This window comes from Pseudorasbora parva, chromosome 15, assembly GCF_024679245.1.
Source record: "Pseudorasbora parva isolate DD20220531a chromosome 15, ASM2467924v1, whole genome shotgun sequence".
Taxonomy (NCBI): Eukaryota; Metazoa; Chordata; class Actinopteri; order Cypriniformes; family Gobionidae; genus Pseudorasbora; species Pseudorasbora parva.
In genome coordinates this window covers 19,651,464-19,666,514 of record NC_090186.1, presented here as the reverse complement: position 1 = coordinate 19,666,514, position 15,051 = coordinate 19,651,464, and the positions used below count along the sequence as shown (strand labels likewise).

At 39.2% G+C, this 15,051-nt stretch overlaps 2 protein-coding genes across 2 annotated transcripts; one reads left to right on the top strand and one right to left on the bottom strand.

The window, feature by feature from the left end:
* Positions 1-212: 212 nt before the first annotated feature.
* si:ch73-111k22.3 (pleckstrin homology-like domain-containing protein) lies at positions 213-3,787 on the bottom strand. Its single transcript, XM_067417307.1, has 2 exons — positions 3,620-3,787; positions 213-1,018 (listed from the first exon to the last, which is right to left on the bottom strand). The coding sequence occupies exons 1-2, from the start codon at positions 3,785-3,787 to the stop codon at positions 803-805; spliced, it is 384 nt and encodes a 127-aa protein (XP_067273408.1). The 3' UTR covers positions 213-802.
* A 679-nt stretch (positions 3,788-4,466) lies between these two features.
* On the top strand, positions 4,467-14,544 carry c15h1orf198 (chromosome 15 C1orf198 homolog). Its single transcript, XM_067417310.1, has 4 exons — positions 4,467-4,798; positions 6,824-6,874; positions 6,962-7,537; positions 12,418-14,544. The coding sequence occupies exons 1-4, from the start codon at positions 4,484-4,486 to the stop codon at positions 12,472-12,474; spliced, it is 999 nt and encodes a 332-aa protein (XP_067273411.1). The 5' UTR covers positions 4,467-4,483; the 3' UTR covers positions 12,475-14,544.
* Positions 14,545-15,051: the final 507 nt, after the last annotated feature.

The following is a 15,051-nucleotide window of genomic DNA, read 5'->3' as shown; positions in this document are numbered from 1 at the left end:
ATTTTTTACAGTGTGGATATTTGTGTGTGTTTTATTTGTGATGACGCAGCCAAATTGTGCTATTTTCATGATTTATCATTTTTTTAATGTGGTTCAGATACAATAATATTTTGAGTTTCTATTTATTAAACTATTGTATCAACTAAAAATTTTTATTTCAATAAACTCAACATTTTAAGGCAACCAGGTTACTTACTTTTTTAAGGTAAACCAACTTTACAGTGTATGTTTCTAGCATGTTTGATGCAATTGATGCACCTCTTGATGGAAATAAATGTTATGATATTATTTCCATCACGAGGTGCATACATTTTTGGACGATATTGACAATGCAAGAGTTGAGCACTCTGTAAAGTCTCCTCCAGCACATCCCTAAGTGAAAATGATTTTTCATGCTCCCTCCCAACCATTCTTTCACAATTTGAGTCTGATGAATCTTGATATGGTCATCCTGGAATATGGCCATGATGTGGCTTCATACATGGTTGTTTAAGAAATGAAAAGCTACACACTCCATCAATTAAGAACTGTTGCCAGACATATAACATGCTAGAAACATAATAATCACTGCAATAATGATCCAATCATTGCCTATTTAAACCCCAAACAGAGATTATCAGTTTTTGTTTGTTTGTTTGTTTGTTTGGCCAGGCAGTGTATCTTATCATATAAAATATATTTCACTTGTTTAAAAAATAAAGAGTGTGTGTCTTTTAGTGTCGGAAGAGGTCATTTAAAGAAGAAAGAAAAAACAACAGGATGTAGAAAACTATAAAATCTCTATGGTGGAAAAAACATGGGTCTATTGCACAACACATGCATTGGAGCTGTGCTGTTCTGAACTCAGCTGTGCCTCACATATGGCAGTCACACACGCCTGCTGCTCTTCTGCACCGTCTGCCCGCAGCATGAAGGTGCGTTTACTGTCCTTTGGTGTGATTGTCCAGCCTAAAGCCCCATCATCACCCTCCAGCATCTCCACCTTTGCTCCAACCAGATTAATGGCCTTTTCTGCTGACTAGAAAAAGATTACATAGGAGGGGGAGCAGTTAAAAGGTCAACGTATTGTGTACTATTGGTTGATGGTAAAAGTAAAGCATTTTTTCCCCCTATGTGCTAGTGTTAAACGGATAGTTCACCTAAAAATGATGTCATCATTTACTTACCCTCATGTCCTTGCAAACCTGAATTTGACTGATCATTCAACTGACATTCAAATGATGACAGAATTTTTCATTTTTGGGTGAACAAACCCTAAAGTCTGTTTACAACTATGAAGGTATGAATCGCTTTTCGAGCCAATCAGAATCCATCCTGCTTTAAAGGGCTAGTTCATCGAAAAATGTAAATTCTGTCACTAATTTCTCACCCTCATGCCATTCCAAACCCGTAAGACTTTCGCTCATTTTCAGAAAACAAATGTCAAGTCAAATCACCTTTATTTATATAGCACTTTTATAAGACGTGACAGAATAGAGGGGAAAAAAAAAACATTGGGAGAAACCTAATCATCTGAATCAACTTATTATATATTAATTTATTAACTCTAAACACCTGCAAAAGATTCCTGAGGCTTTTAAAAACTCCCAGCCTGGTTCATTACTCAAAACCGCAATCATGGGTAAGACTGCCGACCCGACCCTGTCCAGAAGGCCATCATTGACACCCTCAAGCGAGAGGGTAAGACACAGAAAGACATTTCTGAACGAATAGGCTGTTCCCAGAGTGCTGTATCAAGGCACCTCAGTGGGAAGTCTGCACAACGAGAAGAGGTGACCGGACCCTGAGGAAGATTGTGGAGAAGGACCGATTCCAGACCTTGGGGGACCTGCGGAAGCAGTGGACTGAGTCTGGAGTAGAAACATCCAGAGCCACCGTGCACAGGCGTGTACAGGAAATCGGCTACAGGTGCCGCATTCCCCAGGTCAAGCCACTTTTGGGCTACAGATAAGCAGCACTGGACTGTTGCTGAGTGGTCCAAAGTACTTTTTTCGGATGAAAGTAAATTTTGCATGTCATTCGGAAATCAAGGTGCCAGAGTCTGGAGGAAGACTGGGGAGAAGGAAATGCCAAAATGCCTGAAGTCCAGTGTCAAGTCCCCGCAGTCAGTGATGGTCTGGGGTGCCATGTCAGCTGCTGGTGTTGGTCCACTGTGCTTTATCAAGGGCAGGATCAATGCAGCTAGCTATCAGGAGATTTTAGAGCACTTCATGCTTCCATCTGCTGAAAAGCTTTATGGAGATGAAGATGTTGTTTTTCAGCACGACCTGGCACCTGCTCACAGTGCAAAAACCAACTGGTAAATGGTTTACTGACCATGGTATTACTGTGCTCAATTGGCCTGCCAACTCTCCTGACCTGAACCCCATAGAGAATCTGTGGGATATTTTGAAAACAAAAGTTGAGAGATGCAAGACCCAACACTCTGGGTGAGCTTAAGGCCGCTATCGAAGCATCCTGGGCCTCCATAACACCTCAGCAGTGCCACAGGCTGATTGCCTCCATGCCTCGCCGCATTGAAGCAGTCATTTCTGCAAAAGGATTCCCAAACAAGTATTGAGTGCATAACTGAACATAATTATTTGAAGGTTGACTTTTTTTGTATTGAAAACACTTTTCTTTTATTGATCGGATGAAATATGCTAATTTTTTGAGATAATTTTTAATAAAATTTTTATCATTACATTATGGAAAATAATTAACTTCATCATATGCAATCTTTTTGAGAAGGGCCTATATATATATATATATATATATATATATATATATATATATATATATATATATATATATATATATATATACTACTCTATATCATATTCTAATATTCTCAATACAGAGTGATGTTCCTTAAGAAACGTTAGACATAATGTTTTTTATACTGTACAAACCGTATTTTCTCCCTACGCTGCCCCTACCCCTAAACCTACCCATCACAGGAAACATTCAGCATTTTTACTTTCTCAAAAAAACTCATCCTGTATGATTTATGAGCATTTTGAAAAATGGGGACCGCTGGCTGGTTCCCACAATGTAGGTAATCTCAGGTTTTACTTCTATCCTTATGGGGACATTTGGTCCCCACATGTAATATAAACAAGGGCATACACACACACACACATACACACACACGTGTGTGTGTGTGTGTGTGTGTGTGTGTGTGTATATCTTCACTTGTGTTCTGAAATTAACGAAAGTCGGGTTTGAAAGGTGAGTTATTAATCATTAAAGAAATGTCATTTTGGATGAACTTTTTCTTTAAAGAGGTCGCGTATAGGTGTGGACCACTGATCATCATTATATAGATCAGTGTTGTGCTCTGAGTGAGTGTGGGCTAATATATTATCTGAAAAAAGTGAAAGGGATTTTATTTTACAGGGCTCATGATAAGAGCGTGTCCATGCGTTGTCATAGTAACACAACAACAACATGGCAAGCAGAAACTCAATCCGTAGCATTTACTTATTGATTATTAAACAGTATCTAAACTAGACCACAATCACACCTCTCTGGCAGGTGTGATGAAGTTTAATGTTGTACTTATACTGTTCTATAGGCTAACTGTTATAAGTTTCTTAAGAGCCTTCTCAATGAGCAAACAGGCATAATTCACTCTTACCTTTTCATTACAACCATAGATAAGCAGCCCATCTCTGATATGAAACCACATCAATTTCCACCGCCTGGTGTAGAGTGTTTTCTTAAATAACCATCCTTCTTTCCACTCCACTTTTTCTTCGGGATGGTTTTCGTCAGTGCCGTTAGAGGTCGCCGATTCTAACGCCATTACTCTGAGACTAATAGAATAAAAGTCATTTAGTTATTATAACTATTGGAGAAATTACAGAAACATTAGATGGAACGATATCAAGTAAATGAAAAATATAATAATTAAATGTATAAATAATAACAACAAATAGGCTGCATTAATTAAATATTAAAAACAATACAACATCATGCTAAATGTCGTTTTTAAATGTAATAAAATATATACGTAATGATTCGACATTTTAATAATGTTTGTTTACAGGATCCTGGCTCAGTTATGCAAAATCTGGAGATATCATACAAATTTGATTCCATGTCATTCCATGTTAATGTCAAGACTAGTGTATTTACTCTTAGTTATGCTCTCTGCAATATTTAATTAAGCGATATACAATCAAGTATGTCATGGTGAGTTTAATCTCTATTAAAGTTCTTATTCAACGACTCACTGGAAAGGTAATAATAATAATAATAATAATAAAAAAATAATACATTTTATTTATAATGCACTTTATATTAAACAAAATTTCAAAGTGCTAAGGTAATGGACAAGTCAATTATTTATTTGTTTTTGCGTGTATATGCCCAACAAGTTACACTATATACACATATATAACATTTTAAAGATACATTAATCTAACAAAAGAGCTATTTTAGGATAAAATAAAATAAAAGTCTTTTGTGTACGTCAGCGTCCTGTCCAGCTGTTGAGGAAATGGCGGCCGCAGCGATGGCAGGGGCTGTGGCGGATCCTCCGCACGTCACGGAGGCCAAAAAACTGGAGTATTTCTCCTCCATCAACTCTATGGCTCGTAAGATTATGCAGGAGAGGGAGAAGATAAAGGAGACGTACGGTCCGGCTTGGGATCAGATGAGCCCGGTCGAACAGGACACGGCGATAGACAACGGGATGATGGATCCGCGGATCCGGGCTCGTTACGCCATGCACCGGGTAGACCGAGATGAGGTGATCTGCTACCCGAAACTTCTCATCCAGACCGGACAGAAGACCGTACACTTCGGAGAAGAGGTGCTTATGTTTTGTATTGACCTGTTCATATAGAGCGCTAATTCGGTCTTTGATGTAACGTTACTCTAGAAATGTAGGGCTTGTCAATCCATAACAAATTTAAACTTCTAAACACACTGTCCGTGTCTGCTATCAATTAACGTTACTGTTTTTTATTTGCTTTTCTATTATTGTTCAAGTCAATAATTGATTTTTATTTATCGTTACAAAGTATGTCTGATTGCAAGAACGTTTCTATGGAGGTCTCTATTAAATTGTTTAAAGTAAACAAATACATTAAACTAAAATAATTTAAAGCAAATTGTATATTCATTGTCAACTTAATGTAAATCATGTAATACGATAAATTGTTTATTAAACTTGTATATCATATAAACATACATTAAAGTTTACTAGACAAAACCTTCAGGATTTTCAGGATGAAGTTAAACTGAACAAATCATTCTCAACTTTCAATAACAAATTGTTTAAAACCTCTCAAATTTCAGTGAATTAACCATGTTTTGGATTTGTTTTAATGAATACATATAAAACATATACACATGTTTAGTGAATATAAAACATAATACACATGTCAACTAAATAAATGTCACATTTTATAATTTCTGTTGATTCATACAAATTAAACCAATATCAATACAGTCAACCATTTGACTAAATATAAATTAAACTTTCGGATACATTTCTAACGATTTATTAAACAAATCTATTAAATCTATTGTTTATCTAGTTAAACCGGTTTCTAAACTATTAAAATATGTAAGAGTCAACTAAATAAATGTCACATTTCTATAAATATTACCTAAACAAATCTCTTAAAATTCTCCATATTAAAATGTTTAAGCTAGGCAAGTTTATTTATATAGCACATTTCATACATAATGGCAATTCAAAGTGATTTACAAAGAAAATGAATTAAACTTGTAATAACATGTGCATAAGAAATATATCATGTGTAAGAATTGAAAATAAAAACAAGGATAATTAAAACAGTTGTAAAGAGAATTTTAAACATAAAAATAAAATGGTGGTAAATAGATCCCTATCTGCCTCATTCTCTAAATTCGGGTTACCCCTATCTGAGATGTAAGGTCCAGAAGACATTGCAAACCTGCTTCCAAGTCGGTTTACTAAACATGTCTGTACCAAATATCTATCAATTAGGGTGTGTTCACAGAACTTCACGCTTGGCATATCTGGTTCAATTAAATGAACACTGGGATGATTGCTCTGTTAGTGCGGTGCATTTGAACAAGTGTTAATGCTGCTATCCAAACCCTGGTGCTCACCAAACAAGTGGACCGAGACTGCTGAAAAGATGGGTCTCAGCCCGGTTCCAAGCGAACTCCGGTGCAGTTTGAATAAAATATATACGCAGCACGGACCAAACACATGTAAACGGGCATGATGTCACAATATACAACCCTAAAACGATGGAATGCTTAAGCATACCTGTTTTTTCTTATCATAGTGGCGATGTTGCCCATCACTGTTCGGTACAGGCATCAGAACCGTGTATTCTTGCAGCATATCTTCGTTTGTATGTTTGATGGAGGGATTCCTACTGACTCTTTTACACATTTTGTAAGCTCTTCACAAGTTCTCAGCTGGTCAAAAAACAATCATATGCAGGCTATGCACATATTTAAGAAGCACATTTATCCCAGCACACCATTGTTTTAGATGTTTGTAAGATTAGTCACAAAATGTATCATAAAAAGCCGAACAATCAGGTTGTGAACATATCCATATGCCTTTAGGATCGGTGTTAAAATGTCAATGTGAACGCTAAGTAGACCAGGTCCAGGACTAGCAAATGTACTATTAACGTAGATTAAACTTTCTATTCAATATCTATCAACTATTATTAAACAAATCTGTCAATTATGTATTAGATTTTTGGTTAGGCTTATTTATTCAGTACTACATATTTTTATCCCTGTTCAGAAAATAAGCAGGAATGACATTAAACAAGTAATGATGCATCTTATGGCATATTAACATCTCTATCTTCTCTGTTTCAAGGACTTAACTTGGCAAGATGAGCACTCGGCTCCCTTCTCTTGGGAGACCAAGGCAAGTAGGCCACCTCTGCTAAAAATACATATTCAATTTGCTAGCAAAGTGCAAACAAATGTAATTCAACCCATCCCTTCCTAACAGAGTCAGATGGAATTCAGTGTGATCTCTGGTGCAACAGAACCGGCTGTGTCCTCCGCCGTGAACGAATCCAAATCCAAGACCTCACAGAGTAGCAAGCTGCCCAGCAATGACGAGTCCTCCTTCTGGAAAATCAGTGCTGAACGCTCAAGGCTAGAAGGAGAGAAGGCTGAATTTCAGTCTCTGACGCCCAGCCAGATAAAGTCCCTGGAGAAAGGCGAGAAACCTTTGCCCTCGTACCTGAGGCCGGAGTCTGGGTCGAGGGAGTCGGAGGAATCGCCTACCCCACGGCCGGTTAAACAGAGAGCCCCTAAACCTCATGCTCCTCCTCCACCTGTTCCCATCAGCGTGACCCCTGTGGCGATTAGTGTGACCCCTGTGGCGATTAGTGTGACCCCAACACCTCCGGCTCCCGTGTCCTCATCAGAGGAAGGGTGGGAGAGGGCCCAGAGCACACTTCCTTCTGTAAGCAGCACTATGGATGATGTGTTCAGTCCTGGTCTGGTCACCAGGTCATCCCCTCAGTCCAACAGCACAGTCAAAGATGCCTCGCCCACCTCCAGTCCTACATTCTCACAGGTTAGACCTTCATTTTATCTAGTTACAGGGCCCCAGTATGCAACTAAATGGTCCCATTGGAATTGTTAAAGCCTTATGAATTCATTTGATTGCTGTTACTGTTTTTGATAATACATTTGAATTAAATCGTAAAACAAAGAATCCAGAAAATTTAAACCAACACAATTTCAGGGGGAAAAAAATCATAGGGCCTTATTATTTTTTTAATTTTTAACAAATTATTAAATAGTTTAAATTGTATCAATTCAATCAGTCATCTTATTTGATAATAAAAAATGAATTAAACCTTTAAATGGATCTAGAAAAAAGATCTATACTCACCTAAAAGATTATTAGGAACACCTGTTCAATTTCTCATTAATGCAATCAGCCAATCACATGGCAGTTGCTTCAATGCATTTAGGAGTGTGGTCCTGGTCAAGACAATCTCCTGAACTCCAAATCAGAGTCCTGCAACGGGTCGGGTACCCGCGGGTATCCGCGGGTACCCGCATAAAAGTGGCTAAAACGGGTGGATTATGACATTTATAAAATTCACGGGCGGGGATGCGGGCGGATAATTAACTCTGTGCGGGCGGGTAGTAGCGCGGATGGGCGGATGAAAAATATGTGCAATATTTCTGTGGCAAAGTGAACGCGAGAGCGAGAGAGAGAGAGAGAGAGAGAGAGACCAGGGCGTGATTGTGAATGAGCGTCACCTGCGAGCCACACCGGTCTCGAGTTCTCTGAGGGAGCTCGGAAGCATATAAGGACGAGAGATCACCAGACCTGGATTTGACGTTGAGTTGTGTTTATGTTTTATTATGAGTGTGCGCATGGGAGATGTCCATGAAGGGCTACTCACGTTACTTTCGTTTTGTTTGGTTAAAGTCTTTTAAATGTTCGCTGGTTCCCGCCTCCTTCCCCCATCCAACATATTGTAGGCTATTACAATTTCTATGTCCAAATTACCATTACACATAGGCCTACACGCAACAATGATATACCATTTGACCCATCACGTCACCACCACTGCGACATTGAAACTTTAGTTGATGCCTCTCGTAGCGCAGAAGGAGCGAGCGTTGCAGGAGTAGCAATGGATGAAGTAAAAGTAAAGCTGGTGAGTGGAGTAGCTATATGAAATTGTTGACAATGAGTCTTTAAAGGCACTTTTGCCTGTTTCATTAGCCCATTCATGACGCTGTTGATGTTGAGAGAGGTGTAGGATAAAAAAATAAAGCATTTTAATTTGAATGTTTTAGCGTGTGTGATTTATCGCGGGCACGGGTCGGGTAACGGGCCAAATATTAACGGGTCTGGGCGGGTACGGATTTAATTTTGAAATTTTCACGGGTCACGGGTCGGATCTGGTGCTAAACCTTGCGGGTACGGGCGGGGGCGGGTCTCCAAAAATGGACCCGTGCAGGACTCTGCTCCAAATTGAATGTCAGAATGGGAAAGAAAGGAGATTTAAGCAATTTTGAGTGTGGCCTGGTTGTTGGTGCCAGACGGGCCAGTTTATTATTTCACAATCTGCTCAGTTACTGGGATTTTCACGCACAACCAATTCTAGGGTTTACAAAGAATGGTGTGAAAATAGAAAAACATCCAGTATGTGGCAGTCCTGTGGGCAAAAATGCCTTGTTGATGCTGGAGGTCAGAGGAGAATGGGCCGACTGTTTCAACCTGATAGAAGAGCAACTTTGACTGAAATAAACACTCGTTACAACCGAGGTATACAGTACAGCATTTGTGAAGCCACAACACACACAACCTTGAGGCGGATGGGCTACAACAGCAGAAGACCCCACCGGGTACCACTCATCTCCACTACAAATAGGATGTAGCCTGGTCTGATGAGTCTCGATTTCTGTTGAGACATTCAGATAGTAGAGTCAGAATTTGGCGTAAACAGAATAAAAACATGGATCCATCATGCCTTGTTACCACTGTGCAGGCTGGTGGTGGTGGTGTAATGGTGTGGGGGATGTTTTCTTGGCACACTTTAGGCCCCTTAGTGCCAATTGGACATTGTTTAAATGCCACGGCCTACCTGACCATTGTTTCTGACCATGTCCATCCCTTTATGCCACCATGTACCCATCCTCTGATGGCTACTTCCAGCAGGATAATGCACCATGTCACAAAGTGCGAATAATTTTGAATTGGTTTCTTGAACATGGCAATGAGTTCAGTTCACTGTCCTAAAATGGCCCTCACAATCACCAGATCTCAACCCAATAGAGCATCTTTGGGATGTGGTGGAATGGGAGCTTCGTGCCCTGGATGTGCATCCCACAAATCTCCATCAACTGCAAGATGCTATCCTATCAATATGGGCCAACATTTCTAAAGAATGCTTTCAGCACCTTGTTGAATCAATGCCACGTAGAATTAAGGCAATTTTGAAGACGAAATGGAGTCAAACACAGTATTAGTATGGTGTTCCTAATAATCCTTTAGGTGAATCCTTTAGGTGGGTGGGGGTTGCTCAGCTTAAAGTGTCATGCCAGAGCATTTAAGTCGACTAGTTGCTGATAATGGCTTATCAAGGGCGCAACAGAATAAGAAATCTTTGAAGTCCACTTTTACGTTCTGTTCCCAACAGTTAAAATAGCGAATAAATGCATACTCCAAGAGCTCTTCACAAGATATGTTTGATTATGCCTTCTGGATGCTCAAAATTGATCAGGTGAATGCACGTTTAAATGGCTTATTGTACACGCAAGTTTGCCGTTCTAAACTAATGTGCTACTCTTGTATTGTAACATACAGACAGTAACTCGCACATCACATGCAGATCACAGGCACAGAAACATTCAGTAGCGCAGAAATGCATTGTCAGCACTGTTCTGTGATTTATCAAAATAGAAACTGAAAAGTTGTATCACACATTTCTTAGTAAAAAAAAAACCTACAGCTTCACTATTAGTAGAGAGATGCTGCCAGGTAGAATTAATTCACGTAATCGCTCGCTCATTAATGCATTCATATAAATGTTATCTTTACTGTGCTACTTTATCTGTATCTGATTTATATCTGATAGAAATATATAGAAATATAATGATCCAAAGACAAAAGGAGTGCTAAAAATAAGCCGTAAAGTAGCAGCAATAGCCTTGTGGGCAGCGTTCGAGTCTCAGCTCGAGGTTCAGGTTTATTAATGACGTCATCAGTGTCCAGTCAACGTCAACTCAACGTAAATGTCGGGAAAAAATCTGAAGCCGTTCAAACCCTAACACCGACGAACATAAACAAACTTATTTTACTAAATACATATATGTTAATATCACGATTAATTGACTTGACAGCACTAATAATACGACAAAGGTATGTGATCTAAAACAGGAAATCAGTAGGGCTGGTCCAAATACCATTTTTTGAGCTTCGAAGCTTCGATAGCATTAAACACCAAGTATTCGGAGGGAGGGGGCTGAACATATTTTTCTCCTTTAATAAAGGTAGGAATCTTTAGAAGCGGCGCACCTCACGAAGGCAGGGCTTATATGCTCCGTGAATGGACACTGCAATAGGGATACAAAACACACAGGTCTGTTTCAGCCTAGTAAAAAAGCTCCTATATTTCGCAGTAGATTCATTTACGGTAGATTGATAACAATGGGCTTGGTAGCGATAGGTGGTGTTAGTGTTCAGGCATAAAACCGGGTACATCACTTGCCCACTGCAGCACCGCCCCTGACTGTCGTTTACATTTTTTAAAAGTAGTAAAAATCATTTAGTTTAAGTAGAGACCCGATGAGTCGCAGGAGTCAGATTTCATTCATAATGAGAGCGAGGAGCTGAAATGAATGACTAGATTGCGGAAGATTTGATTTCAACTCGGAAAGTAAAAGCTAATATTTAAGGGAGTTTTTGTACTGTTTTGTTGTTGTGGTTTTCAATAAGAATAATAGAATAATGAACCAACAATTCAAGCAACCCGCCCCTGAATTGGCGCTAATTCAAAACCGAAACTAAAAGGCGCACGGCCGCCCTCTCATTAATTCACTGCAACACATTGTACAAGCACTGTAATGCGATGGTGAGGGAAAATGTTCTCATCGTTACATCCCTAACGTGTATAAAGGCTAATACATTTTGATTCTATTATCAAACCAACTGTCTCCATTGACTTTCTATTGCGGGAAGCCGCCTCCTTATCATTTCAGACTTATTACAAAAAACGAACAATGTCTTAAAGCTGATATGTGACGAGAAGTACAGAAAACAAGCTAAAAAACCCAGGAACAAAAACCCAGAAGTTTTTATAAGCTGTTGACCCAAAAAACGAGCGTTTAAAGACATAAAAGTGCATACAGGCACTTGAGACAGAGCATGACATGCTATATTACACTGAGAACTGTGCCCACTGGAGGGGAAAGTATTCAGCGACAGGAAATATAATATATACAACTGACATTTGGATATTTGACAAACTGTTTACTGCACACGTATACATACTGAGGCATACTGAGTGTCAGGGTCCCAAAATTGACTCATTCTTCCTGCTGAAGCTTCATATCTTATTGCCTGTATCCACTTTTGTCTCCTTAAACGCTCGTTTTTTTGGGGTCGACAGCTTATAAAAACTTAGTTATGTGTTTTTTAGCTTGTTTGCTGCACACCTTGTCACATATCAGCTTTTAGACATTGTTCTGTTTTTTGTTATAAGAGAAAAAAGACGAGGCGATTGCTTCACACAATACAAAGTCAATGGAGAGCGTTGGATTCCCCCCCGGTGTGGGCGTGGCCTAAATACGCTCTGTCTCTATACCAACCATGTGAACGAATATACAAATATTGTGGTACAGACCTAGAAATCAGGAAGTCTCTGTTTTTCTGCCACTAATGTATTAGCCACAGACAAAATCATTAATTGCGTAATTTCCTTTTTACAGTTCAACACAAGCAGCAGTGTCCTGAAGACTGGATTTGATTTCTTGGATAACTGGTAACGCTTGAAGAACCCATTCCAGATCACAGGACCTACAAGCACCATAAACACTACAGAACACTTTCCTATTAAATCATATGCTTTAGTAGTTTATTTATAGTGCATCAATATCTCTACGATTGTATTCAAATCTTCATCTGACCTCATCTCACTGGTTAGAAGTTACTGAATGCATGAGCTATGATACGTTGGGGAATCTTCTATCCTCGTTTCTTATGTCATTTTCACACTTGGTACATTTGTCCGAACCCATTGTCGCTACTTCCTTGTTGGTTTGCTTTCTCATTATGTTGTTCCAAATTGTGGTAAGCTTGCACAAATTTTCCCCATCAACATTAGAACCCCCAACAGCTTTTTATCATTGCAACAAAGCTTGAAATCTTAAAGTTGCAGAACAATGTTTTAATTTTGTTTCGTGTTACTACCAAACTGGCACAATATAGTTATCAGTACCAGCCAATTTCTATATTGCATTCACACCAACCATGAACCATACTGTAGTTTACAATACACCAAACACCCCTCTTTAGACTCAGGTTTAAGAGGTTCGAAAGATGCATTGATCAAACAATCATGAAATGAAATTCAGATCCACACTTAAACCGCTAGTGTGAATGCCACGTCACCGTCACTGCCATAAATTTGTATCTATATTTATCTAGACCTTGATACTAGTGTTAAGATGCTTCACTGTACATATTAATAAGGACCTAAACGAGACACCGTAGCGCTAGCATGGTTTTGAGATGACTTGCGCCTTGCTTGTTTTCTAGACTTTTTATATGCGTGCTGCTTTCATGGTATGCTTTGAAGTGAATCATTTACCCTTTTCCTCATTCTTCTAAATGTTTTCTTTCTTTGTCTCTTTCCTGTAGCCCAGCACACCAGAGTTGACTTAATAACTTTAAAGCAATAGTTAGAATCTCCATTCTTTGTTAGGCCCAAAACATACTCTACACAAGTACGCAACTGTAGTCCACATTTAACATGCATTGTTGTTTTACTGTGGCGGTAACAAACTCCAGTACTCAAGGGGGCGATAGTGTTACCTTCTGCACCATTAAAACTGAATGTGCTATTATTCAGGTAGCTTTCTAAAACATGTTGACAGTTGAATAACTTGCGTTTGATGATTTCAAATAGCTTGGTTTTTCAGAATGTAACGACTTGTGAAATCCAGACATGGCCCCATCCCAAATGGCACCCTAAAACTCCGCGGTCTTCCTATGAGCCCCGATTTCATGACGTAATGCCATTTGACTGTCGGGAAGTAGTCTTGACCAAGCGTGCCGCACATGACCTGAAAAAGTGAAGCCAAAGTGTCTCGTCCTGATTGCCCCCAGGTGGCTGGTCCCAATATATCTCACAAATCGCTTTCATTTTTCGGGGAGTAGACTCTAGCTTTGACTTTAATTTCTATAATTCCTGAAAAACTGTTTATTTCACACAAACGTGTTCTGCAGTAAACTCTACTAACAGATACTGCGGGAGTGTGGGCGGGGTTTTGATATCGCAGCTCTACTCAGGTCCCAAATCAGTGCAAAATTTGGACGTTGGTGGCTTCTCCAATAGAAGATAGTGAAGGGGCGTTAAAATGTCAAAAGGGACACCCTACACTCTAAAAAATTCTGAGTAAAAAACAACCCAATGTTGGGTCAAATATGGACTAACCCAGCAGTTGGGTTGTCTCAAGCAAATATTTAACCCAACCGCAGGATTAAAACAACCCAATTTCTGGGTTAGTCCATATTTGACCCAACATTGGGTTAAAACAACCCAGCAATTTTTAGAGTGTATGGTCTTGTGGACGCGGCAGCCATTGCAAGTCCACAAGACCGAAAATGCATATGAAGTGTGCCATTTGGGAAAGGGCCTATAAGTGTTTGCATTTACACACCTGCGGTATGATTCAGGGCTTAACTAATTTGGTTTCAAGGAATCATTTTTGGAGATTTGCTGCAAGATGTTTTCTCTTGAATGCAAAATATCTTGAATACATGGCCTGGAGCCAGTGTTTATGCATTCATACATATGTAATGAAAAATAACTACAATAAAAGAAGGACACTAACTCATGTTGTTGGTCTCGTTCTTCACTTGGTTGGTAGGGGGCAGTGTAGCGCTAATTAAAAACAACTGTGGCATAGATGGAGCTCTACTCATAAATCCCATGATGGTTCTCTGCCATTTGTCAAATATTTAAAGAGGTCACTGTCAGCGGTGTTATTCATTTTAATAAAATATGACTGTTGGATGTGCGGTATAATCGGTCGCATATGTGGAATTTTCACAGTGCAACTAATATACTCTATTTAAAGAGTTTTATTCACTGGGCAGTGATTTTTATTTTGGGGAATTGACGTTATTGCTTCACATGTTCTGAAAAAAAGGCCTTGTTAGCGTCTGATTGTAAAGTACCCTGTGGTTTTCTAAGAGGTCTTTTCAACATTCAAAGTTAAGGGCAATGTTTACATTATTATAGCTCTAACACAAAGTGTTCTGGTTCCTGGCAGACTGCTTGTATATCCGAATAATCTTGACCGAATTCTGAGTTAGTTGATAGGTGGATTAGACCAGTT

Bases quoted from the DNA above. Each gene is read 5' to 3' on its own strand.
- si:ch73-111k22.3 (XM_067417307.1), bottom strand. From the start codon at position 3,787: ATGGCGTTAGAATCGGCGACCTCTAACGGCACTGACGAAAACCATCCC. The intron at 1,019-3,619 runs GTAAGAGTGAAT...ATCTTTTTCTAG, and splicing joins TCTATGGTTGTAATGAAAAG to TCAGCAGAAAAGGCCATTAA.
- c15h1orf198 (XM_067417310.1), top strand. From the start codon at position 4,484: ATGGCGGCCGCAGCGATGGCAGGGGCTGTGGCGGATCCTCCGCACGTC. The intron at 4,799-6,823 runs GTGCTTATGTTT...CTCTGTTTCAAG, and splicing joins CCGTACACTTCGGAGAAGAG to GACTTAACTTGGCAAGATGA. The intron at 7,538-12,417 runs GTTAGACCTTCA...TCCTTTTTACAG, and splicing joins CCAGTCCTACATTCTCACAG to TTCAACACAAGCAGCAGTGT.